Here is a 26,961-nt window from a genome sequence, read left to right on the forward strand (position 1 = left end):
GCAGGAGGTGAAACACGCAGTGAACAGCCAGCAGACCCCGCAGGAGCCTGCAGCAAGCATCAGCCCATCTCCAATCCCAGCCACGAGGGCAGGCAGGGTGAGCACAGAGGATTATCTCAAGGCTCTCTGATCAAAAAAACCGATCTGCAGCCTTCCCACACACCTCACCACCTCTCTGCTGCCCCAGTTCAGGGTTTTGCTTCAGGCAGCGTTGGCAGCGCTCTGCGCTGTGAGGACAACCAGGCAGTCACACAGGGATCCTGCTGCAAGGCTCTCACAGCCCAGCCTCACAGAGATTCCTTTCAGAAATGCCATCCCAGCCCACGCTCCTTGCAGGAGAACCTGTCCAATGCCTTCCCCCCCAAACTTACATTTGTCGAGAGCCCAGCGAACCCCCAAAGACAATCATTTTGTCCTCAATGACACAGGAGGAGTGTCCTGCCATGGGAGGAGGGCCATGGGTGGTCACGATGCAGTTCCACCTGGGGGAACAAGGGAGAAGGAGATTCAGCACAGGGTGAGGAAGGACAGTGCTGGATGAATGGCAACATGAGAAATGCCATGGGCCAGCCAAGCCCTTGAGGATGCATTGCAGAGGAATACCAACAAAGATCCAAAGAGGAACGAAACTCATTACAAGTATCAATGTGCTGACCATTTTTAAAACAGGACAAAGCCACGGGGCAAACTTGGAAATACTGACCCTTTCAATTAGGTTTGCCCTGACTTCTTTCCAACGCAGTTTAATTACAGCATTCGAATGACACTGCCCGAAAGTGCAGTGGATAATTGACACTTTTGATGATTAAAAGTTCTCAATGAAAGAGGAGAAAGAACCCTCACTGCTTTGATAGAGCATTTGCTTCTTTCTCATACAAGCAGCAGTGGAGAAAACACGATCTGAAAGCGGCCGAATGCTGGTTAAAGGGAACAGGAAAGGGCCACGGGAGCTTTGAATTTCAGATCACAGACAAAAGGCAAAACCTCAGGGATTGAGGCTTTCTCTCCTGCTTTCTTCAGAAAGTCCTCGAGCTCACAGCCAAACAAATTATGCACTGAAAACATTCGCACCCAGTTTTCCTGCCGGTGTGGAAGACACTGCAAGGAGCACCGAGGTGCTGCTGGTAGCTTTTCAGTGCCAGTCTGCAGCAAGCGCCGCCCCAGAGGCGTCAGACAGCAGCCTGCTCAGCTCCCAGGCCTGAGCTGCAGTGCTTTGCTTTTTTTTTTGGTTGAAATGGAGCCTTGCAGACAAGCCAGGATCAGCCACACCTTGCAAACCAGGAATGTGCACGGCTTCCCCGTCCCGCAGCCCGTCGCTCCCTCCAGCAGCTCCCCAGCCATTCTTTGCCAGGATCAAAGGCAGGGTTTCAAATCCAGATGTTCTCTTACCAGTTTTTGGAGGGCGAGTATGTGTGGATTTCATCGAAGAACCTCTCTGGCTGGTGCAGGGGATACGGGCTGGGCCGCGTCCAGCCCCCAAACAGCACCAGCAGGTCCTTGTAGACCACCAGTGTGGCCCCAGCCTTGGGCGAGGGGTATGAACCTGGGCAGGGGGAGAAGAGAGGAGGGTTAGGAGACCGGCCTCCAAACACAGGCATCAAACCTGATGTGAACTGCACCAGAGTGTGATGAGGTGGGGACTGCACCTTTAAAAGAAAAAAAGCAGCAAAGAAGGCAAAATTAGAGCTGGGAGCCTGGGAAGAAAACTCCTGCCAATTTGTGTTGCTGTAATTAGTAGGAGCCTAAAAGCACATTTCACGTATGGCAAAACATCTGTCAGTCACTGGCAGGAAATTACTAGCTCTCCCCCATATCCCTTTAAATTATTGCTTTAGCACTGAATAAAAGCAATAATTACCTCCAAATACCTAACTTCTCCCCAAGGACGGAGCAAGAAGGAATGCTAATTCGCATGCATCCAGTGCTGCTCCTGGACTGCTTGGGAACTTGCAAGCAGCAGCAGAAACCCAACGCTGCTGTCAGAAAGAGGCACAATTAAACCCAAAGCACTTTGCTGTGTCAGTGAGCAATCGCTCTCCGTGCCTATCAGAGAATGAGGCACAGGCCTCTGCAAAATACTCCCTTGCTGCAACGTTAGATGTTGAGTTGAATGGCTGAGCTTCCTACAGCTGTAACCAGCACCAGGTAGGTTCCTTCATCAGTGCAGATCTCAAACAATCATAAATAAGCCATCTAAAAGCATCGCACAAAAAAAAAGGGTTGTGTGGGACTGGGGGAGCCCAAGGGCAAAGCTGTGCATGTGGCCATGGAAGCAGCATCACCCTCTCTGAAGTGCTGAGATAACAAAGCCAGCGCTCTCCTCTGATGTCCTAATGGGACTCAGGGAAGCATTTTTAGCAGGTAATGACATGCAGAACGAGGACTATTTTTAAAAGAAACCAGAGCAGCTATTTTAAGATGTTGCAGCTGAGAAAAAGCAATTTGATTGTGATGGATTCCAGGTGGTGGGTGAGAACAGCTGAGCCAAAAGCACCCCTGACCCAGGAGCCCTTTGCTGGGGACAGAGCATGTTGTACTGCTGCTCTCAGGTGCTAGGGCACATATATAGCATGGCAAGGCCATATCCAAAGTCTCTTTAAAGATTAAAGTGCCAGAAGAGGGTTATGGTCAGTTACTTGTTGTTCCCATGCAGATGCCATATTTCCAGTTTTCCTGGCTCTGTGCAATTCATTCATCCACACCAGCAGCTCTGCAGCCCTGGCAGAGCTTAGAAGTGACACTCCCAAGCCTGGCATGGCAAACTGGTTGCTAGAAAGGCTTCGATCTGGTTTGGAAAGAAGAAGTTGGTTGGACTCGTCCTGCCAGGACATGGCACAGGGGCACGAAGCTGCTTGGGGTGCGCTTGTCTACCTGCAATGGGGATCCCAGTGTGATGTAAAGTGTGGGTTATAAACTGGGACAGCAGCTAATGTTGAACAAAAAGGGTCCCACTGCAAGTTGGGGTGGCGGCTGAGAGGCAAAGCACCACTTTGCTCTGGAAGGTCTTCATCCTGCTGCAGGCTGAAGGTCAGAACCCCTGCTGCAGACACCAAGGTGCTTCCCAAAGGAGTCAATAAGCACCATGCAATCAGCCCAAGGCAGAGGTCAGCCCTGGTTTTGCAGGAAGCACTGCCTCTTATTGGAGGCTGTGCAGGTGAAAATGAAAGCAGCATTTCTTTCTGGCAGGCAGGAAAAAGATGAATTTCCCAGTCCAGGCACGGCGAGCGGACAGTGAGGTATGCACAGGGCTTCAAAGGGAGCAGGCAGTGCACAGCAACCTTGCTGCTCTGTTTCAGGGCAGTAGATGAACTTTGGTCCATGGGTGGAGCACATAGAAATGGGGGAAATGTTGCAGAGCACAATGGCTCCCTGCAAAATCGCTGTATGATATGGTTGTGGTATCAAAGATGCCTTAGCTGCATCGATCCTGCCTTCAGCATGGGAACAGAGAGTGACTAGGAGATGGAGAACTAACACTGCTTATCTCTAGGGCAGAGAAGAGCTCAAGGTGCTGCTGCCAGCAAACTGCAAGCTAATGCTGAAGCCTGGTTCATAGCAGCTTCAAGTTTGAGACACCAAGTACCTTTGGTAAAAGGCAGTGCCCAAGCATGACTCAGTTTCCACTCATTTCCCCCACCCGGTCACTGCTCACCTGGCACCTTTCCGAGCCTGAGAAAGAAAGGAGCACCTGAGGGACACAGCACAGGCACACAGCTGCAGCCTTTGTGACTTCAGGTCCCAGGCACGTGGAGCATGGGGATGGGGCAGGTGGCAGCAACATCAAAGGGACACGGCTGCAACCTGCAGTGACTCACCCTGCCATGGCAGAGCGGTGTTCCAAGCACGTTTGGCACAGGAGGGCTTCCTCCTCTCGTAGCTCTGCTATCCCACCACCAAATGAAACCTCTGAGTGATGGCAGTGCCCCCAGACAGGCTTCGTTAGCTAATTGTGTCTGTTTTGACAGCTTCCTGGGTCAAGATGATGGAAGCTCCACCTTAACAAGCTCATATGGGTCTCCAAGCTCTGCACCTGATAACATCATCGAGCCCAGTATCAGATTATTTCTCCCCAGGATAAAAATTCTAGCGTGCAGAGGGTGTAGCACAATTAACTGTTTCTAAACAAAGAAGCAGCCATCTCTTTTCAGCTGGAGCTGTTTATTTAGCAGGGATGAGTGACCAGATGCTGGATGGAGCTATTTGTTCCAGCTGATGGATTTTCCTGGCTCACCAAGCAGAGAGATACTTTTCAAGCAAACAAACAAACAAAACAAATCTCCGGCTTCCGTGGACATGCAGAAGAGAAATGCTTCTGATGCGAGCTCTGAACACCACTCATCCACAATATGTCCTTATAAGCAGTTTTTAAAGCCCATTTATTCAGCCTTCTAATGCCACTGGAGCAGCACGAGCAGCAACAAAAGAAAAACCTGGCTGCAGGGGCACGTGCAACACGCTGCCTTTTAAGCACGGCCCCCGAGCAGCTCCAGAAAGAGGGCAGGCAATGAACATGAAGTGGAGCTCGAAAAATGAAAATAAAAACAAAGGGGAAAAGCTGCACGATGCTTTTGATGTGATGGAATTAGCCAGATGAAAGAATTGGTTCAGATCAATATCGCTTTGAGAAATGCTGTAGGAGAGGAGATGGAGTAAAGCCATGCATTTGCACCATTCCAGGGTGATGGGAAGATACAGAAGGAGTTATTGGGTGTATGAGGTTAAAAAAGAGAGATGCTAAGCTTGAACACTCAGATATGAAAAGCTACACGTGCTGGTAACCTCATGTTTCCTAAGCCTTTTGTAGCTCCACAAAGCCACAGTGCTTCAGCACAAGCCATCCGCAGCAGGACAAAATGCTGTGCTGGCTTTTGCTGCAAAGAGTTTGTGCTGTGCTTCCAGAGAATTGCAAAGAATTGGTCAAAGGCAAATTCCTTTCAGAAAGAGAAAAGAAAAAGCAATCTGGCCGCCATCAGCGCCAGCAGAATGAGCAGCTCAAAGGGCAGCCTGCACTTATGGTGCTCCAAGCACACAGCTCTCTTGCAGAGCTCATGATGGCACGACAGGATTGCATTCAGCAGCCTGGCCTTCAGGCTGGCAGACTCAAAGGAACCAAACTGGGAGCCCTATCTGGAAACCTAACTCCCCCCAGCACGCTATCTGAAGCATTACCCTCACAACATGGCTGTGCCCCACTGACAGGAAGGGCACAATTTGCCTTGCTCAGCAGATCCTGAGTCTTGTCTGACAGCATGAAATCCCCCCAAATCTTTCTCCCTCTATGGGAAGGGAAACCAGAGAAGGAAAAAAATCCCTTGGCTTCGCAGCCTGGATTTTTCTGCAGCAGTCTGCAGATTTGCTTGAAAGCTGTTCCCCCAGCAGAGTGCTGAGCAGGATGACAAGAAGTCTGGAGGCAGAAGATCAGCACCTCAGGCAATCCCAGCCCTGGCACCGTGACCAGGAGATAACAAAGGGCCACTCTACTGGGAAATGGGGGCATCTGCATGCAGGTCTCACACCAGCTCTCTGCAGGATGGAAATGCATCCTTTAGGACTCACTGCAGCTACCTCAGATCCAGTGTCTGATGCTCACCTGTTTTTGTCCTCAGTTGTTCAAAGAGAGCCACTGAGATAACTTTCAAGACTGGCTTTGGACTGGGACTGCTAAACCTTAAAGCGTTTAAGAGCCAGGAAAGTATCATCTAAAGCCACCTGTGACTTAGTGTTCCCTCCAATCTGGGTTTCTTATGTGAGAAAAGAGATCCACACCACGGACACAACCTCAGCTTTGTAGGAGATAGAGAAAAATGGAGCAGGACCTGAAATGCCTTCCCAAAAGGCACAGCCCACCTCGATCAAACCCTCTGCAGGCACACGTGGCTGCTGCCTGCGAGATGCCGCTCAGGGTAACGAGTCTCAGAGAACCATTAAGGTTGGAAAAGACCACAAAGGCCATCCAACCCAACCAGCAACCCACACCCACCAAACCCACGTCTCTCTGGGCACCAGTGCAGAAATAGTGGAGGTGTTCTGCAAGAATATAAGATCTGGGCTATGTACAGCAACCCCCGTGGTGTCCAGGACAGCTGTCACACAGCAAACTCCCATCTGACAAGGACACGGGCTCATGGCACAGAGCTGAAACAGAGGACAAGAGTCCTGCAGTGCTTGGTGTGGAAGTCAGAAATCTTCCCCAGTGAGGATCAGTCACTTCCGAGCTTTTGCAATGTCACAGTCATTTCTTTGTCCTGGAAATTCTCACGCAGCCCAAGCGTGGAGCCCCATCAGCCCATAAAGCTGTTTAAAAGGAGCGGCAGTGCCCTATGAACCCTGTGCAACAGGATTACTGAGTCATTCTTTGCTAGCGTTAATCAGAAACCTCTTTACACAGTAACAGCAGCGTTGAGCAAAACAGCAACAAGATAGGAGTGCCAGAACGCCCCGGGGCTCTGCCCCCTTCCCTCCTAATAGCTGAAAACAAGGATGCAATTTCTGCGCCGTGCAATTTACATTGCAATTTCGGCACACAATGGTGCAGGAGGGGCTGTGTTTGCTCCCATCCTGGGCTGGGAACGTTTCTCACAGCACTGTCACTGCAGCGTCACTCCCAGGTGCTGAGTGCTGCTCACAGTGAGGTCACCCCATCCCCTTCTTTGCAACCTCCCCTGCTTTTGGGAAATGCAAATCTGGCCCTGCCCTAAAAGGGAGTGCTGCTGCAAGCTCCCTCTCCCTCCAGGTGGGTGGAACAGAATTCCAGCCAGCTTTTTCTAAGTTTTATTGCGTGTTTTCCCCCCACCCCAGTGATATTGTACCCTGCAGACTTTCAGTGATATGAGTAACAGTCCAACATCCTACACAATGCAGCTCCAACGCTAATTAAAGAGCTCGGGAGCGGAGAGAGAAAGGGCTGATCAGCTCCTGCCGCTCATCTTCTCTCCAGGAGGCAAACGGAGGAATGGAAATTGCTGCATCAGACTGCAACGTGGTAATGACAGAGTAACTGTAGGGAAGGGACTGAGGAATGTGTGGGTTTGCAGAGGAGCGTGTTCAGTCTGTGCTGAGCTCCACAGTTTTCACTCAAGTCACACTCCCAGTTAGCTCCTGTCCCATTGCCATAGCAGGAGGGACACAGCAGGGCAATGCCACAAGTCTGAGAACTCTTTCCAGCCTAGCCCCAAATTGCTGGTGTCTCAGGAAATGGCTGCTGTGCAATTTGGTGAGGTTAGGGCTACTAAGTGGCTCAAAAACCTCAAACATTCCTCTCCTCATGCTGTGTGCGCAGTCAGAACAGCCTCCCCAGATAAAAACAGGCAGCTCAACCTAGGAAGAGCAGGGCTCTGCTCAGTTCAGAGCCGCCCTGCAAAGAAAATGCAACTACCTGCTGAAAGCTTTGCATGCAGGTCCCTAACTGCCCCCACCCGCTTCTGTTTTCAGCATTTGGTTTGCACTCTATGCTTTGTTCACAATTCTCTCTCTTCTTCCAGTAATTCCAGCACTTAATGCCAAACTTGCTAAATATTTCATGCAAGGAATAAAGATTCACCTTTGGACTGCAGACAAGTGTGAGCTAGTGCTTTGTCATTCCGCATGCCTACCAGATTTAAGGAGAGAGCAGATGTTCTTGTGGAAGGTGGAGAATCAGGCTATGAAGCGTGAGCGTTTCCAGCTCTCTGAAAGCAAATCATGCTGGCTGTAATAAAATATCAACATTGCACAATCAATCTTAGGTGTGACAGATGAGATCTCTGCAGACAGGGTCCTCAATGCAAAGGCACAGCAGCAGCTGGAAGCCCTGCGCTGAGCTGCAAGGCTTTCCCTCCCTGCAGGAGCTCCTGCCGATAGGTGTCAGCACAGCCTGTGAGCAGAGCCTTTCCATCACCTCCAAGCTCAAACTGGCTGAGATGCATCTCACATAAATCTGTCAGGATAGCAGATATCCTGAAGAAATAAAGTTCTCTACAGTTCTTGTGGCAACAAGCGTCAGGAAATAGCCAGACTGCTGCAAGGACATCCTGCCACAGCTTTTATACCTGCTGTGTTAACATCCCTGCATAGCCAAGCAGCAAAAAAGCTCTTGCAAAATCAGGCTTAATGTCTGCTTATGGCAACACCAGTTGGAAAGATTGCAGGGTTGTACTTTGAGGCCATTAGAAAACGCTGCTCTCCAAGCACTTGGCTTTTGCATACAGTGCACTGAGTATTCCAGGATGGAGATTTATATGCAGAATTTCAACAGTGGATGCTCAAAGTTTCAACCAAATCCCAAACAAGTGATATTCAGAAGCTTCCAAACTCACTGGGAGCTGCTGAATGGTCAGCATTAACGAGGCACAATTACTTGCTTGTCTACATAAGGACTCCCAGCATCAGGAACCTATTTTTACAGATCATGGTCTTCTTATTTACTGACATAACCACAGATAGTTTTCCCCAGTTTTGGTACAGCATGCTCATCAGCATCATTGGCAGATGGCCTGGGGTCACGTTTAAAATGAGCACACAGTGCCCACAATGCTGAGAAGTGGCACACGTCAGACATCACCCAACAGCAGCCCCTGCTCCTACCTTTGTGCATTGCTTGGAGAAAAGGGGGACCAGAGAAGCTCAAAACTCCCAGAGTCCAATAAAGGCAAGAGTGGGAAAATTCCTCCATTAATCTCTGGAGGGATCCATGCCTGGGGACCTTCTCTCTGAGAATCTAAATCCGACAAGGTTAAAGCAACAAGCTATTTTTCATGCCTTGCTGCTAGATCTGTGCTGATAATGTTCTGAGAGGGGTCTGCTTTCTGGCATGTGGCTGAGGAAATAAAATGAGTGAGGGCTGAGACTGAAACGTACCCCCAGTGCTCGACAAGGATGAGTAGAGGTGTGGGATCTCCTCTGCCTGACTCCACTTCTGCACCAACACTTGCTCAGCTCTTCCCTTGCAGTTTAGTCTTAAAGAGAAGCCAATGTTTTTAGTCCTGAACTAAGAGAAGAGGAAACTAAGACAGTTGTTGAACCATCCATTTCTCTTTCAGGCACTTCTCTGCCAGCCTCCTCCACCACATTTCCCCCTGTGACAGCTCCCAAGCTGCAGAGCACAGCGTATTCCAACCACGTCAGGGCCAACTGTCAGAGGCAGGCCAAGAGGGCATCAGGAGGGTAAGGCAGATTTCCCTGCACGGCTGACAGTGTAGCAGAGCTGTGCTGATGGGAGCACATGGGCTGTTGCTCCAAGGACTGCATTTCCCACAGCAGGGACTGTTTTCCCATGCTTTGCACACAGATAAAAATGTGCTGAACTTCCAGTAAGGGCAGAACGGATACAAAGTACTGAGAGCAGGGATGGGAAAGTAGAAGTCACTAGTTGTTTTGGACTGCTGATGTAAAAGCAGCTTCACACGTGGCTCATCAGCATTGATATGGAGAGCTCTGACAAACTGGGCTGGGACAGGGGACAGCCTGCACCACCAGGGAGGAAAGGGGATGGCTGTCAGACACAGAACAGCACCAGGGGATGAAATCTTCTCTGTAAGGGAGGAAGGGCTGAGAAGCACAGACAAACACACACTTAACAGCAACAGGTTAAACCTCTGCCCTGAAAACTGAGTGAGCATGAGCAAGTTTCCAGGAGCTCCACTGTTTTCTATGCTGCAAATGTTTGCATGCACAAAAATAGGAGGCATGGATATTTCTTCTAACCCTGGTAGGAGCATACCAAATCCATGTCCCATTACACTGACCTGCCAACAAGTTTAAGGGCTTTGCTCTCTCCAGTGGGCTCTTCTGCAGGCAGAAAGCATTCAAAAGCTGTATTAAAACCAGGGAAGAAGGCAGCAGACTTTGGGCTCTTTTCCCATCTGTCTTGGTGAACAGATCCTGGCAAACAGTTGGGGGAAAAGATGCGTGCCCAGCCTGGGGGCTCTTCCCACCTGCACATCCCAGGTGTAATTCCTGCACTGCTGCTGTTTGCAACCCATGCTGTGTCTCTCCAGTCTCTGAGATCTGTGCTCCCCACTCGTGCTGAAGACCCCAGGTCCTGCTGGCCAAGGGAAAGAGCTGCCCTGGATACTGCAGTGTTGGAGAACATGTTTCAGATGAAAACAGCTCCAGACAACAAGAAAATACTTTCAAAGGTTAAACGCAAGCGAGGGGCAGCAAGAATAGGAGAAGACAGAGCCTGGCAAATCAAAGTGAGGATAGATGTGTGTTGTAAACCAAAACCTGCTGGGATTAAGCATTTAATCACTGCCGCAGAGCAATCCTATTGAACCTAAACAGCAATGGATTATCTCCTGGAAGCCAGCCCTCCATGCACAGGCAATGCTTTTTCACACGTAGCAAACCCAGCTGCTTGTATACTTTCTGCAAGATTGCATTTTGCAATTGAAATTGTTTTAAGTGTTGCCCAACTGCAGTTTTCACTCTCAAAGTGGGAGTGAGTGCTCACCTGGGAGCAGCAGATCACTGCACAACTCCAGCTTTGCATGGTTTCTGTGTGTATCATCAGCTGGATTTCTCTCGTTATTCCAATTTTGCCTTAGAAGAACAACTTTGCCTTCTCTTTGCCAAACATTTTGCTAAGGTCCCCCTCAGTGCTCCCTGCTCCTTCCAGCCCCACAGGGAGCAGCGTGCTGGAGGACAAAGCTGGCACACCATCACCCCTGAGCCCAAAGAAGGAACAAGTGGAAAAAGCAATTCCAAGCAACCTGAGCTGCAACAGTGCCTGTCCTGAAGGACAGCGTGAACACCATGAGATCTTTACTCAGCTCCATCCACTCCAGCTTTCACATACAGCAAGGAATTTCCATCTGTTTCATTAACCTGCTCTACTTTGACAGATCAGACACCTGAAGCCAGTAGCTGCAGTGATAATTAGAGGCACTGTTCTGTGCCAAGTTACCAGGTTTTCACCTCTTTTGATTCCCAGGAGGCCAGGAGCTATGACATGGCCTTAATGTGCCTAAGGTGATCCCAGGCTTCTACTGAAAAACGAGGTGTGCTTTCAATCACAGAGGTCTGCTCAACACTTCACTGAACTTAAAAAAGCACATGTACACACAGATCTTTTCACAGCCTTCCCCTCAAAGGCAGCTGTCTGTAAACGGAAACAAGTTAGGCTAAATTCTGAAAGTTTATTTTCCAAATTGACTCTCCCAGTTTCCACGTATGCAAGGAGGGAAACAAGTTTGCTTCATTACCAAACATCTCAGAGACCAGCAGCAGTCCACAGACTGGGAAACATTGTTTTTGAGGCACTGCAGTGGTCAGGTCAGGATGTTGCTTGCCTTAGAACGTGCCTTAGATCATTCACTGTATGAATCCAAGGCAAGTCATCCTGCATCGGGAACAGAAGCATCACAGCACGGGGTCAGACTGGAGCATTTCAGTAATGAGTCTCAGCAGGGACTGCTATTAGAAAGGAGAAGCAACACACAACCAAGGACAGCAACTGGAAATCTGTACTATCTCAGGAGGGCATCAGAACTAATGGTTTTGAACAAATCCAAAGAGCATTTCTACTATTCAAACAATTGCTTCGACTTCAGAAATGCCACCAATCCCTTTGCCATTCTGCAGCCCTGTGTGCTATTTACACTGATGGACAGATTCAGAGAGTTCTCTCTTTGTTCCTGCTGGCTCTCAGCTGCACAACCTCCATGTAACCTGTACCCAAAGGGCCCTGGCCATTGCTACACCCCGTCTCCGCTCAGCTTTGCAAGGAGCACTCAGGTGCCCCAAATCAGTCCTACTGTTATGAAACTTCATCAACTGTTTTGTAAACTCACTGCTGTTTTTCAAAAAGAGATGATGAAAACAGAGCTTCCTGCTTGGGGCAAAGTTTTTGGACAGCTTTGTCAAGGGCAACACGCTCACCTAATGGGCAGAGATCTGGTGCTGCAGCCAAGAGAGCCTCCCACCACAGTGGGACCACATCTGGTGCAGCTTCCTTGGACAGGTGACAGCAGTTCCCCCTACCTCCTTTTGTCTGCTCCTTCTGTTGACAAAACACCATCAAAGGCACCTTTCCCTCAGCTCACAAGGGGAAACCCAGTCCCAAAACTCCGACTCAAAACTCAAGCCAGAAACCAGCACTGCTGAAGTATGGAGCGGAGTGAAACCTGGGGAAAGAGCAGGGCTGGAGCAACAGATGTGAGAGTGACTGCTGCACACTTACTGCATCACACACAATGCTTTCAGTACAGTCTTTGTGCTAAAGCTGGCTGCTCGTTCCAGGTGGCAGCAGTAAGGCACAGGACCAGTTGTTCTCATGGAGCTGCATCTTGGCAAGGTCTGAAAACGTACAGAGAGGATCAAAGCATCAACACAAAGAGCACTGCCTTCAAGCCTCTCAGGGGAGAGGAGACATGTCTCCCCAGCAAAAATGAAGGCAATCTCACTGCACAGAGTAGAAAGCAGCAGGAAGCAAGTGCTGGGAGCTGTGCCCTGCTGCAGGAAGGGTGGCTATGGGGATGCCTGCACACCAGATTGCTCACAGCAAACAGGAAGAGCTGAGCGGCAGGGCTGCCAGGCTGCTCTGAGAGCAGGGTGCTGGGGGAACACAGCTGAAGGCTGGGCGTGTGATTTTCTGAGTCCTTCTTGCTTTCTCCTGCAGCTGGAAGGAGAATGCAAAGCAAAGTAAGGGATGGTGCTTGGCCCAGGGTGGTAAAGCAGACTTCAAGATTTTGGCTAGCATACCTCTCCCTGCAAAGAGCTTTTTTATGTTGTCATTCCTTGCTTTATGAGTGCTGTAAAAGGCTGTTTTAGAAAAGGCTTTCCATCTCTGATCGATAAGCCCTCAGGAGCGCAGGCAAAGCCACCAGCATTCTTCTCTCTGATTTAAAAAAGGGATTTCCCAGCTCAGCACATGGCTCCAACAGGCAGAGGCCAAGAGCAGGACTCGTGAGGAACATAAACCAACAAATGCAGGAAGGGAGAAAGTCTGCAGAAATACACAGTTGCTTCAGGAGTCTGAAATAGCACAGGCAGCCAGAGGGAAACTGCCTGGAGACGTGCCCTCAATTTTGCCAATAAATTATCTGCTGCAGTTTGAGGATGACGAGGACGTGAAACACCAAGGGGAAACATTGATGGGTCTGGGTCAGTGATGATGGCTGAGGCAGCCTCCCCATGGACCTGCCACAGTACAGAGACCGTACTGGGTCTCAAGCAAAGAGTGTTTTCCAAACCTGCAAAGGAACAGAACAACTCTTCCCTGCTACCAGGGCAGCATGGTGCTGGGTTGGCCAATTCCACGCCTCAGCATCACCACAAAAAAAGCTCTCATCACGTGGCTACGTGCAGCTCCATCACACCAAAGGCTGTGAGTCTCAGCGCTGACTGGCTTCAAGTTTCTTCCATGACTGTTTCAGCCACATGAGAACTCATATTTAGGGAGCACCAAAGATCTATCAGCACCAAAGCCTGTGCCCTCATTGCAAGAGCAGCATGCTGTAGCTTGAGTGGCAGAGCTGAGACAAACCCTTGCCTCCAGCTGGATAAACAAACTCCAGCTTTTACCACCTCCAGCCCTTGATCAGGTTTCTCTCTGCACAGAATGGCCAAAAATCAAAGAAGATTCTGATTAACTATGCAAATAAAGGCAACGAAAGGATCCCCAACACCAGGGAAAAGTGCTCACCAGGGACAGCACCTGCCTTCTAGGCCTACTGAGCCCAATAGGAAACGGCAGCTGAGAGTTCAGAGGCATTCCTGTTCAGGTTTCTAAAATAAAGAGCCTGCTGCCTACTCACCTTTGTAAGGCATTGCACCCCACCAGCAAAAAGAGCTACATGAAAGGTAGGCATTGACTCTCTTGCTCCGTTCCAGTCTAATAAGCAGAAAGTCAATGCCATCCTTATAGATGTAAGCAAAAAGTACTTTGAAACCTCAAAAATTAGGTTTTTTTTGAAGCAATTATCTCCCTCCCCCGTCTCCAAGACTAAAGAAGCATAGGCTAATTATTGCTTTGAAGGCTAAATATTTACTCCCAGGTTCAGTGCAGCAGCTCAGATTGGAGGTAAATTACTTAGCTCTGATGTCATCTCATTTAATGTCTGCCCATAAGAGAACCCAAACAAAAACAACAGGCACAAACAACGAAAAAGGGAGCTTTCTCATGGAAAAGCCCTTTGGAAAGGGGCAGGGATGAGGCTGTTCCTGCTCACACGTGGCACAGCACCGGACTGCTGGCTGCAAGGCATTCAGCACGGACCTGGCACCACGCTCTGGCTGCCTCTAGGCTACCCCATGGCTCTCATTAGATAAGATGCCCATGATTTATAAGGGCATATGTAATTACACACGATCAAACCTCTCCGAGCCAGAACGGGCCTGGAGGAGAAGCCACCATCATCTCCTGGAGAACAACCACTACACAGAGTGTGCAGAGCCAGTGACCTGCAGAAACGGGGTGGGAATTCCTCCTCAGCCTCCACCAGCAATTAGCTTGCACACACCCTGTGCCAGAGCAAGCATTCATTCATCAACGTCAGCTCTCCTTTTAAAATCCCTCTCGTGTTATTTACATCTGACTCTTAAGTTTCAAAGCTCTCTGCTTTTGCCCCCTCCAGTCACTATTCTTTCCCAGGCAGCGGGTGCCAACGCTTTGGTTAGGGCACCAAAAAGCAGCTATGTGCAAGAAACCACCACCAGCACAGGCACGGGTGACTCATCTTCTCTGAAGACTGACAAACAAGAGCTCTCTCTGTTCACTGAGACTGCCCTGAAGTTTCAGTTGCGATCTGATCTCGCCCTGCGCACTCATGACAGCATGCAGAAATATTTCCTCGGGGGATCTTCCCATGGGACTTAATTCTGACACATATTCCCACAGGACTCGTTCTTTTTAACAGCGCTATTTGTTAGTAAGGCAGCGGGAATTTCACTCTGTGAAACACCAGCAGGGTGTCTGGGATGCAGAGCTGGGTGCTGGCGGTTGGATTCATTAACACGGTGCGGGCGCTGAAGGCGAGCTGTGCCCCGCATTCAGTCTGACGGAAGAACTTGCTGGGCTGCAAGAATAGCTGGCCTGGGTCAGAGCAGAGGTCTGCACAACCAGCATCCTGTTTATGCTGCCCGTGGCCTCTTCTCCAGCTGAGCAGGGGGAAAGGAGCAGGCGAGCACCACGGCGCAGCAGGAGGAAGAGCGAGAGCACTGGGGGTTATTTTCTTCCTCCATTTTAAGCCCATGCCTGCCTAGCTCTCACCTGCCCACATCACGTGCTGGATGAGCAGATTCAAAAATCACATTGAAATGTCAAAGCGTGGGCAGGATTGTTTCCCAAAAGCGGTCATCCAGCACCAAGTTGCATTAACAAAGTTGCATCTGGAAAGTTCCCAGGTAACATTTGAACACGGAAACATCTTGATCTTGTAGGATTTCACATTAAAAAAAAAAAAAGTAGTCGGGAAAATACAGCTTTAAACAAAGATCAAGTAATCCTCAGTACTTACCAGCACACGAAGCAGGGTCAGGAGTCTGCATCCAAGCAGACTCAGCAAGGAAGGCATGGTGAATGCTGAGCTCCTTTTCCTTTCATTTCTCCCTCATTAAATGTAAAGCTTCTACCCAAGCGACTAGCTTTATATTCACTTCTTGTTCCACATTACCAAGAGCTGCTCAAAATTCTGCTTTTTTCAAAAATTATGTTAGCCAAATTCAAAAACCCATGAAAAGCAAGCACCTCGTGCATGATGTTTTGAGTTTAAAATCAGTGTGGGAAACAACTGGTGGCATTTTCCTGCTCTGGGCACGAGGGCTGCAGGAATGTACCTGCTTTCCCATGTTTTCCTGGTTGCTCTGGGCTGCCAGCATGGGCACGTCTCATGCACTCTTCCAAATACCTAAGCAGCAACTAGCAGAGATACTCAAAAATCTCAGCTTTGGGACAACAACTCTTATCAGCATGAGCTCTCGTGACTGCAGTCAAATGTCCCTCATCATGCACGTCATGAACTGGTGCTGAATAGCTTCTGCAGATGAAGATGAAAACCAGAAACAACTCAATCTGCCTCACAGCATCCTGCTGCAGGCAACAGATGTGTGTCCAGGATGTCATCTGAAAACCGTTCATTGATAAAACTCACTGGGACCACTCAGCCTGGAGGCAAGGTGAGTGGTGATGAAGGCTCTGGCAGTGGGGCAGCTGGAGGAGGGATAGGGAGGGCTGCACGGCCGCTCTCACCTGATGCCAGGGGCCGGATCCACTCCTTGCTGTTCAGATCAAGTCTCCAGAGGTCATTGAAGGCAGCATTACAGCTGCTTTGCGTGCAGCCTCCAAACACGTACATCGACTGGTTGGCATCGTAGTAACATGCACCTAGGAGGAAGGAAACCATGGATTAGTTCATTCTCTCATCCTCACGTTTTGGGTGCATAAAAATTTGTTTTCTTTCCCCCTGAGTTTCAGGTGAGGAAAAGCCAACAAGCTGCAGCAACCTTGATGAGTTGGGTCAGGAGTAACCCAACCCAACTCCAGCGAGAACCTAAGACGATTATCCTCTCCTTCAGAGCTGCTCCTGAAAATGCAAAGAAAGCTGCCTTAGAAGCTTGCAGTTAATTAGATTAGCTACGATTAACACATTCAGCATGCTTACCTTCTCTAAGCTATTTCATATTGCTTACGGGGCTGCCAAGATTTACTAGGCAATGGTCCTGTGTGCTTAAACACGGTCACTTGCTCTCTTTTTCCAAAGCTGACAGCATTTCACCTTATCTCATTACAATTAGGCACCACTGAAACACAGGCATCTTACAGGACCATTCCCTTTGCTTGTCAGGGAGAAGGATTAGGCAGCAGGAAGTGGAATGGAGAGGGAACAGAGTGCTTGAGCCCCTCACAGATATTTAGGAAAAAGCAAACTTTTGGCCCATAACCAAAATCAGCAGTAAAAGAATTCAAACAACAGCATTTGGCCACCTTGGTGTCTGTGGTACCCAGGCACCTCTGTAAATCAAACATCCACAGAGCAGACAGGATTGTGTTCAAAAAACTGAAGCACTGAGATCAACATCAAAGACAACATGAGCAGCATTGCTGTTTCTGCATTTCCCCTCTCACACAACTAGCCCTGCTGATTGCATACAACATCTGAGCCCTGCACAGCTATGAGAACCTCTATAGGAGCCTTCAGCAAAGTGCTCAATATCTAACATAACATATAACACGAGCTGTGCCTGCACAGAGATTCCTTCATTTACTATCAAGTTTGGTAGGAAGCAATCACAGTAACTCACATCCATCCATACATCCATCAGCACGTAGGAGAAAACAGCAGTGTTTTATGCTTTGAGAAAGCCAAGGGGCATGAGCTGAGGCTTGGATGGGGGAAGAAGACATCACCCTTACAGTGACAAGTGATATATTGAAAAATATGCAGCAGAAAGGCAAAAGAACAAGTCAAAGTTCAGGCACAGAGTAGCATGTGGCCCTGGGGAGAGGGCATGCAGAAGCCCCTCCAGGGCGCTTGGGACCAAGCAGCACCGTAAATAACCAGCACAAGGCAAACTGCAAGGTCAAGGGCAGCAGGAGGGCAGGGCAACTTCAATAAAAAAGCCCAAGAAGCAAGAAAGAAATTCAAGTTCAGTGTGTATTTGTAAGATCAGCACGGCAGTTGTGACAAGCAGCCAGTATTGCGTGCTGAAATATAAGCCAAGGTACATACATGTAGGGGTGAAAGCTGCACAGTTCCTTCTCTTTCTCCACATCACTCACTGCAGGCAGCTGTTCACCAGCACAAGTTCCAAAATAAAAAGGTTTAATTGGCCTGGCAGGACACAGGACTGCTCCTGAGGAACGTGTACCAACACAAGACAGGAAAAAACCCCACACCACAGAGTGAGGAATATGTGGATTGAAAGCACTAAACGTGCTGATGCACCGGTTTGGTATAATAGAAAAAGCTTTGTTCCAGACCAGAAGAGCATCCCTGGCTTCCAACGACCCAGCACAGCAGCCTTTTGGGACAGCCCTGCTGGAGAGGAGCAGCCCTTTAACGCAGCCCACCCGGCCCTACACAGAGACATTCATCTCACCATCGAATCACACGGTAACCCAGCACAATGCTGCAGCTCAGCGGAGGGCAGTGCAGGAGCAGAGGCCTTTGCCAAGGGCCCTATTGTGTGACCAAGGGCTTGTCATGCAGATCACCTGCTTCTCCTATTGAGAGCCTGCTGAAAAGCCAGCAGCCCTCACGCCCTTGGCTTTTTGCTGCTGCAGCAGCTGGACTGAGGGAAGAGTGGGGTGGGGATGCACGAGGGCAGCGTCCTGAGCTGGCCCTGGTGGTGTGAGACCACCCAGCTCTCTGTGTGCACCTCGGGGCCCTCGCCTGCAGCTGAAGCCTTCATCTCAAACCACATCTCGCCAAGGTGTGCAGCACACACCTACACACCATGCAAAGTACCCGAGGAGCTGCTTTTTGGGTGGGGGTAAAACAGCAGCAGAGCGACTGTGCGGGCTTCACGATTTACCTGGGCTGGGATATAAACTGCCTTGGTAAAAAACAGGAGATTGCGTGGCTCCCAGCACCTCTACTGGGAGCTGGATAGGAATAGCAGGGAAGAAGTAACGAACAGGACCAACGTTCCTTGAAAGCTTTATGGCACCCTTGGAGGCCTACTTGCTGCCTAATCATGACAGGTTGAGTGCCTCCCTCCTCCTCCCCACACCAAGCCCTTGGCATTCCTGGTTTCACACAGCACATTTATTATTTTCAGGGGAGGTGGCAGCATTCTTCTCCTCTATTTGGATTCAAAAGAGCAACCAAGCCAGCCAGGCACCATGACGTCCACACGGCATGTATTTTAATCCTAGATCAAAATAATTTAGGCTGTGCTTCCCTTCTTCTTCTCAGTGCACCATTCAAAGTTTCTGGTGCCAAGGAAGGCAGGTAGCTTGAAAAAAAAGCACAGGTGAAAACACCAGCTTGATACCAGTCTTTCTGAGGGTAGAACAGACCCAGGGAGGAAGAGGTTTTCCCTGTTTTCCCTCTGTGCTGCACAACAGCCACAAACAAAGCATCTGAGATTTGCACCCTAAGTGTGAGAGAAGCAAAATAAAGACTAGCAGGCTGCAAGTGGGAAAGGAAACTTAAATGCAATACAGAAGCCCGTTATGATAATCAGAGGGCACTGACTTTTTCACCATCAAGTACATAAAGAAAAAAAAGGTAATCTACATGTACAGGAGTCAAATTCAGAGGTCAGATTCCCCATCAGAAAGAGGGGAAAAGTCAGCAGGCTGCTGAACTCCCATTGATACGTGGCTCCAGTTGACAATAGCACTGCAGCCTTACTGCTGACCATTGTCACGTTCCTACGTAATGGCTTTAAAACTGTCCCTGTACGCAGCTCTGTCACCTCCTGAGATCACTTCCCCAGTTTGAAAGAGCTCAGACATGTCTGGAAGCGCACTTCAGCTACGGACAGGAAATGCAGCGCCACAAACGCAGTCGCTGAAGGAGGGGTTCAGCCAAGGGATGAAATGTGAAAGCTACCTGTCTACTATAACAAACACCAGACTTACAATTTCATTATTTTCCTGCTGCTTTCAGCTTAGGGAGAGTCAGGAGGCAGTAATATATTCAGCAAAGCTTAGAGACAAAGAAAGCCATTGCTGCTGGGTCCCCTTGCTCTTGAGAAAGGAGCTGCCCCTCCTATAACACCAACAGTTTTCCAGCTTTCACCTCTGTCATCTCAGGGTGAATTTGTTTAATTAGTCACTGCACTGGTACAAAGCTCCCCAGCCTGCATGGAAAAATCAGTACTTAAACATAGTCACTGCAGAACCACCTCTTCCATCAAAGGAAGAATATTTCTGGCTCAACGGTCGACATTCCATTCAGGCCTTTCCTTTCCTGCATTCTTCCACCTTTTGACATCACTTTCTGACTGTGGCCAGTGATTTAACTGCATGAGTCACCCTGCTGCTATGATCTCCATAGGTTTACGCATTCCAGCTAAAGAAGACAATTAGACAACTATTTCCAAGTTTACACTTTCACAAAATTACCTGCTGTTCACCTCAGAAACCTATGAGTATCAGCAAGCCTGCGTGCTTAAATCTCAAGGAATAGCATTACTGAGAATTGCAGTGTTGTGCAGCTTCAGTTAAATCCTTCAGCCAACCTACAGCCCATCCATAAAGTCTGTTATCAGCCAAACTTGTCATGTGATCAAAGACCTGACAAACGCTTCCTCTCTGTAAAATTCCAACGACTTACATTAATTATTCCTTATCAAACAGTTTTTTTTTCTATTCAGTTCTTTGGAATTTATCGGAGACAATGACCTCTGTTTAAAATTTCCTTACTTGTCACGTTAAATATTGGCTCCTTATTAGCACTTCTGAGATATCTCTAATAAATCTTGGGAAAAGCAGCAGGCCTAGCCAAACCTTTGATGCCAGTAACCGTTGCCTGTTGACTTCAAAGGGCTCATGCCTGGCAGATGACGTTTTCCCATGAAACCTGGCAGGTCATCCCTAAGAAATGGCTTGTGAGTCCTCCTCTGCACCCCGTCCCAGACCCCCCCTTCCCACTTCGCCTCCGCTCGCAGCACAGTAGTGTTTGAGATCATAGTTTTTCCAAGATTCTTTGCATTGTGATTAATGATTTGTTGCTGCTCTCCAAAAGGAATCTGAGCCCAGCCCAGCTTTGATCAAACCTCCCTCCAAGCCCTGCTATTGGAATCCACCCACAAACTCATGCAGCTTTGCCGCAGGGGAAACAGATTTCACAGATCTGGAGAACTGTTGAAATTTAAAATTTAAACAAAAAACAAAAAAAAAAAAAAAAATGCAGTTTAAATCAGCAAACAAGTTAATCCAGATTAGCTTTCCATGCATAAAGTACATTAATAATGCTTTGTTACTAACCAAGCCTTGACCAGAGCCAGGATGCTGGCAAACACTGAGGCTGATACAGACCACAGGCTCTAAAAGCAGCAGCTTTGATGCCCCATCCCTGGAGGTGTTTAAGACTGGGCTGGATGGGGCCCTGGACTGATGTAGTGCCTGATTTAGTGGTTAGCAACCCTGCCTGCAGAAGGGGGTTGGGAAACAGGTGATCTCTGAGGTCCCTTCCAACCAAAGCCATTCTATGAGTCCTATGGTTCCAGAGCCAGTGCAAGAGCAGCACGCTCAGAGGAACCAGTGCAGATGAAATACCCCCCAGCAAGTTGATGGATAATACATGCAAATATACATGCAAACCTGCAATCAACACCAAGCACATCATTAGCACTGCTGCTAAAAAGGAGCAATAAACTCTGGTTCCATTTTCCAGGTTTTTTTGGGGGGGAAGGACAATGAAATCCTTGAAAAGCACAAGGCCATCAGCAGGATGCCTCCCAGACTTGTCCTAGCAAGAAGCTGCATATTCTGTGTGTCAGCTGCCTCATAAATTATTCCCCAGGAATATGAAAATTTTACAACTACTTGCTCTTGGAATCACACCACTTAAATCATGTTTATTTACCTCCTGAAATGTGAAGTTTGCTCCCCGGAAGAGCTGAGCTCTCACAGAGCTCTGACCCAGTGACAAAACCACAAGGACTGAATTTTTGTCATATTTTAATCCAGCGCCTGGCACAGTTCACTGTTACTGCAGTACAAACAACAAGTTTTATTTAAATATCTTTCCCTCAATGGGAACTCTTCCTCTGTTCCATAAACTTGTAAACTTGGAAGCAAGGCAAAAATGCAGACATAATTTAAGCACTGCTGTCAACCAAATTGCTGACTTCTATCAGCAAATCACACCCACAGGAAAGGAGTTTGCTTCAATACGTCTCAGGTGCAGCCCTTTGTGCTTTGTTTTCAGGCACACCACGCTCAGCCTCCTCCAAGCTAACTGCTCAGAAGTTAAGAAATGAAGTGCTGCATAAAGCAGCCAGCACACAGCACCACGTGCAGCAGGTGACAAAATGCCTCAAGACAGCTTTCTGTGGTCGATCAGGAGCTTTGCTGGGCAGTTACTTACTGTGTGAGAAGCGCTGCGTGATGGGGGTTCCTGGGTAAGGGTAAGTACGGCTCTCCCACTGAATGTTTCCTTCTTGCACTGCTTTGATAAAGCCATGATAACACTGATGGGCCACACCTAGAGAAAGACAAGATGTCAGCAGAATTTGGGGCATGTTAGGAACAAAATGTGTCTGCACGGTTGCACAAGCACATCCAGATCCAGCACATACAGCTCTAATAAGAAGTGCATGACAGCCTTTGTAAGAAGCACTGAGCTTGGAGGAGCCAAAATAAATGAATTATCATGTTGATGTGTAGTGAGTAGCAGCACGATAGCAATTATTAAACAATCCTGCATTTAGATTTTAACTATGCTGGTAGAAATTCAGAGGATTTAAGAGAATGAACAGTTGCAGAAATCAGCAATCACTGAACTTACCTGCTACGTTTCTGCTATGTGACACCTCACATTTCTCCCAATGTTTAACTGCCTACAAGAATCACAGCACTGAACCAGCTTCCCACTACTTTAAAACCTATTACCTTTCTGATACATCTTCTAGGTCCTTTTGTCTCACTCAGCTGCAATGCAAAGTTTCTGTCCCCAATCACACCCAAACTGCTGCTGCAAGCAAGCACACCTTTCTGCCCAGAGAGCATCTGCCCTTCCCTTAATGGACCTCTGAGGACACAAAGAACATGCAATAATGAACTGTGAAGAGAATGCATGCAGCTACCAGACAAGAATCCAAAAATAAATCAAAGAGGAGATATCAGAGATAAAAGGCAGCAAGTCTTTGTTGAAAGTTTTCCTTCTGCTTTCCAAGGCACGGATCTGGCTACTGGAGATGGCTCCAGCTCCTGTGCAGAGCAGGCCAGCACTCTAGCCACAATTCGTTCAGCATACAGAGTGCATATGACTGAGAAGTCAGAGGCTGGTTGCTGTGGGAAGAAAGTGGCCTGCTGCTGATTGACTGCAGCAGCTCAACAGATGCTCTGTGGCCACAGCATCTGCTCACCACTCAGCCACATCCCTGCTGCCTCAAAGTGCTCTGAGCAGGAACACGGGGAGAAAATGCAGCCCTCCATGCATGTGCAGCAAAGCACTGGTTTTGAGAAAGCACACAGAGCAGATTCTGCTTTTAGCTGTAGTGCCTGGGTGCTAGCAAAGGCTTTCACTGACCGCATGTGGATCTGAGCTGGTCTGAGCCTTGCTGTGCCCTGGTGTCACAGGGCTGCACCGGTCCTTGCTGGTGGCTGGGCACAGGCAACAAATGCACTTGAGGCACCGGAACCTGCTGAGATTTTTCCCAGGAGTTTGCTCACTGCATGCCCTGTGCCAGGAACACCCCCAGCAATCACACTCCAGGATACACAGCAGGAAGTTTTGAAAAATGAAGCCGTGGGTCCTGCAGCAGCTGGTCCCCAAGAGACATGTGGGAAACCTAACTTGAACCATAGGGTTCAAAGCAGATGCATCCTGACAAACAGGAAAAATTAACCAGAAGAAAACAGACTGGGCATTTACCTCAAGTGACCTCTCTGCTTCGCAGGGCACAGGTTAGCAATATGCACTGTAAAAAACACTGCAGCTGCCCAGCACCACCCAGCAGGCTCCAGATGGATGATTCTGCAATGCCACAGGCTGCTCTTCCCTCTCCCTGCACTTCAGGGATGTTTCCCACAGCCTCTTTCGGGGTGACTCACCGGGTGCTGGCTCATTCCAGCTGCATCCTTCGCACCTCTGAAGGCTGCTTCAGGAACAAGGATGTGTGAGAAAGCAGCCACACAAGGCCACGGGTACTTGAAAACTTTTCAGCAAAAGGATGCAGATTGCTGAGCCAGCAGTCACAGAGCACTGCGCATTCACTGACCCAAAATGATGCCAAAGAAATGGTGCAATGCTTACTTGGGAAGTAGCTGTGTTTTTGTTCAAGCCTGTTGAACACTGGGCAAAGCAGAGAATCCCTGGAATCTGAGCAACGCCTCACATGTGCAACAAGGCCACAATTGAGACATGGCCCCACACACCTGCCAACTGTATGCAGAGCCAGGGGCAGAATGCAGGCATTTCTCACTTGACACCTGTTCTGCATGTTCCAGAAGAAACAAGCTGCCCTAATGCAGCAACCTGATTAATTTCCCACAGATCTAGCCATGGTTTTCCCCTCAAACTGCCTGTTTTTATGAAGCTTGCTCTCAAAACTTGCATGGCCAACAGTCTAATGTAGCAGAAATCACCCAGTGTGTCCAGAACACTGGGAGCTAAGAGGCAGAGTTTGCACAAGGATCCAAGTAAAACTATTTGTTGCATCACATCTGTATAGCATTAAAATACCCCCATAAGGCTTCAGAATTAATGCTGCACAGAAGCACAGTGAAGCATTTGTGTCTCACAGCTACCCTTTCAGAAAGTCTGAATATGTAGATCTGTATTAATGTAGATGCAGTTTATACTTTGCCACTTCAGCAGAGCTGTAAGAATCAGACACTGTTTGGTTTCCAACCAAAAGCATAACCTTTGGGAATGTAATTACTGAGCAAGCTGCAGACAGTGCACAACTGCAGCCACATGAGACATGGGATGTTGGGAATGGAAGTCTGCAGTGCACGTGCCAGGGAAGAAGGCTGAATGCAGGGTCAACGTTAGCAGCATACAGGTAGTGCTCAAAAGCAGCAATAAGTGAGCAACTTTGTTGTAGGGGGTTTAGGGTTTTGCTTTTTCCTACTTCAAAAGAGATTACCCAGCTCTGTTCTGCAGCACCAGAGCTACCAGCAATGCTTCAGCGAGGGAATCAACAGTGTCAGCTGTTTTGAGACACTTTGCTGAAATAAAGTTTCTGAGTTCAAGTGGAAAACAACAGGTGAGTCTAAAGCGAAACACAGAGCAGCTGGAACACAAATCCATGTTCCAACCATCACAACAAATGCACTCTCACTACTGCTGTTTGTACCTTTGATTAGTCGATACCACTGTTTGCAGACAAGGGCAGCAGTTTTGTGCTCCTGATAGGGGGAAAGGAAGGACAGGATATACTCCAAAACTTCCTCGGGGAGCTCCAACATGGATCTGTTATGCCTGGGCTCCTCCACCTCCAGCTCAGCGCGCGGCTCCTCATCTTGCTCCATTGTCCCCTCGACCACAGCTTCTTCTGGATCCACGGCCATGAAACTGTCATCTTCACTGTCTGAGGAGCTGGCCATGGCATTCCACTTCACAGCTTCGAGTGGGGAAAAAAGACAACACTGAGGTCACCAAAAGAAACCCAACAGCATCAGAAATATAAACTGTGCGCTACGTGCAAACCCTGCACGTCGCTCTACACAAAGCACTGTATCAGAAAGCTCCAAAGCAAGGAGGTGGTTTTTGCAGGGCTCTGAAGCAGGCTGCACCCCTCTTCAGAACGAGCTCACCACCAAGCCTCCTCTGCATGTGGACAGAAGGCTCCAAACAAATGCTCAACCACCACCATCACCAAAGCAAGGAGACTCACCTCTGCTGGGGCAGCAAACACATCTCAGAGTGACTAAGATTGGAAAAGACCACTAAGATCATCTAGTCCAACACAACCACTGCAATCCAATCATGTCTGGCCAGTGAGCAGGACTGACTGCTGGTGACAGGCTGAAATACTGAATCTCCAGCTATAAAGGACATGTAACATTACTGGGTAACAATGACAGAACTATAAAGTGAAGGAAATCCATCTTAAGGAGCAGCTGCATGCAGCTTGACTCCTTGGATGGTTTATAGGCTGTGACCACCAAACCCATGGCAGCTGCTGCAAAGCAAAGCCCCAGACCCTATTTTCTAAGAAATAACCCCACATTTCAGGAAGAGGTGCTGGTTTTGCCTTCCAACTCACTCTGACAACTAATTCACCACCAGAAGAATGGCAGTAGGCAGCATCACTCCACTTCTGGCAGCTTCCCTGAAGCAGCAGCTTCAGAAAATCCTGGGGCTGTCAACCTTCAGCAGAAACCAAGTTCAAATTCAACTTCCAGTTACTGTGCTAGCAGATGCTCTGCAAGTTTTCCAGTGTCAGAAATCCTTCTTAGGGTGAATGCTATGACAAAGAGAGCCTGAAACCGAAACACTCAGACAAAAGTGCTGCTCCCATCAGTAAACTGCATTATGCAGCAGATAACTTAAAAATTCCCAAAGATTAAGAAAAACAAAGAGAGTTGCATTAAAAACAAATTAACAAAACTAACAAAAAATAATATAGTGAGTTGGGTCCTTTCCAAACAAGAGCATCAATAGTCAGCAAGCACAGGTAATCATTTCCAGCTTTATGCAGTGCTGCAGGCAAGCAAAGGCTTCCAGCTTCACAGCCCTGAGTCATGCCCAAACTGGGGGAAGCAAAAGCCTTACAGCTAGGAAACCAGAGCAGCAGATGGGGAACAGAAAGCACCTGACACCCTAGAAGTGTTATGTGCTGGAAAAGCAAACAGGAACACAACCAGACCAGGTACAATGGGACACCTGGGGGGTGACAAAACCGAACATAAGTCTTGGCTCAACAGGTTCACACAAGAAATCCGTTGTTGTAAAGGTTCAGAAGCAAAGATGATGGTGGTGTGCATTTCCCAGCAGCTTTTATTTACTATTTAAATAATGTGCAAAACCTACTGGAGGATGTCAGCTGAGAAGTGCAAGAATGGATGCCCTCCTAGAAAAGTTGTTTTTTTTTCCCTTCAACTATAAATAACCCAATTATCAAATCCTGATTTCAATCCTCTGGAGCTCCAGCACACAGAATAATCACAGGCACAGATCTTACTGCAAGATCTGGAGGAAGACAAGCTGTGTGCAAGCAGCTCAGAGTGTAGGAGAGCACCTGCTTTGCCAAGGCAGGAGCTGCAGGAAGCCTGCTGGCGTTCTCTGTGATCTGCAGGTATCTGTGCATCCCTGCAGGTGCAGAAGTTCCAGGCAGCCTTGCCTGGTCTCCCACGCTTGCAGGAGGTGGACAGGCCCTGTGTCTGATGGTGCTGCTTAGCTGTGAAAGGCTTCCCTAAGA

At 48.5% G+C, this 26,961-nt stretch overlaps 1 protein-coding gene across 1 annotated transcript in view; it reads right to left on the reverse strand.

Moving 5' to 3' along the window:
- The window catches only part of FBXO42 (F-box protein 42), a 39,242-nt gene that overhangs the window by 4,068 nt on the left and 8,213 nt on the right, over positions 1–26,961 (reverse strand). Inside the window, exons 2-6 of the mRNA XM_052692036.1 lie at positions 24,895–25,161; positions 21,960–22,076; positions 16,166–16,300; positions 1,390–1,543; positions 372–482 (exon numbers count right to left, since the gene is read on the reverse strand). Of these exons, the coding sequence (XP_052547996.1) occupies positions 372–482; positions 1,390–1,543; positions 16,166–16,300; positions 21,960–22,076; positions 24,895–25,144 (767 nt within the window). The 5' untranslated portion in view covers positions 25,145–25,161. The remainder of the gene's footprint in view (positions 1–371; positions 483–1,389; positions 1,544–16,165; positions 16,301–21,959; positions 22,077–24,894; positions 25,162–26,961) is intronic.

The sequence above is a fragment of the Tympanuchus pallidicinctus genome, unplaced genomic scaffold, assembly GCF_026119805.1.
Source record: "Tympanuchus pallidicinctus isolate F22 unplaced genomic scaffold, pur_lepc_1.0 scaffold29, whole genome shotgun sequence".
Classification (NCBI taxonomy): domain Eukaryota; kingdom Metazoa; phylum Chordata; class Aves; order Galliformes; family Phasianidae; genus Tympanuchus; species Tympanuchus pallidicinctus.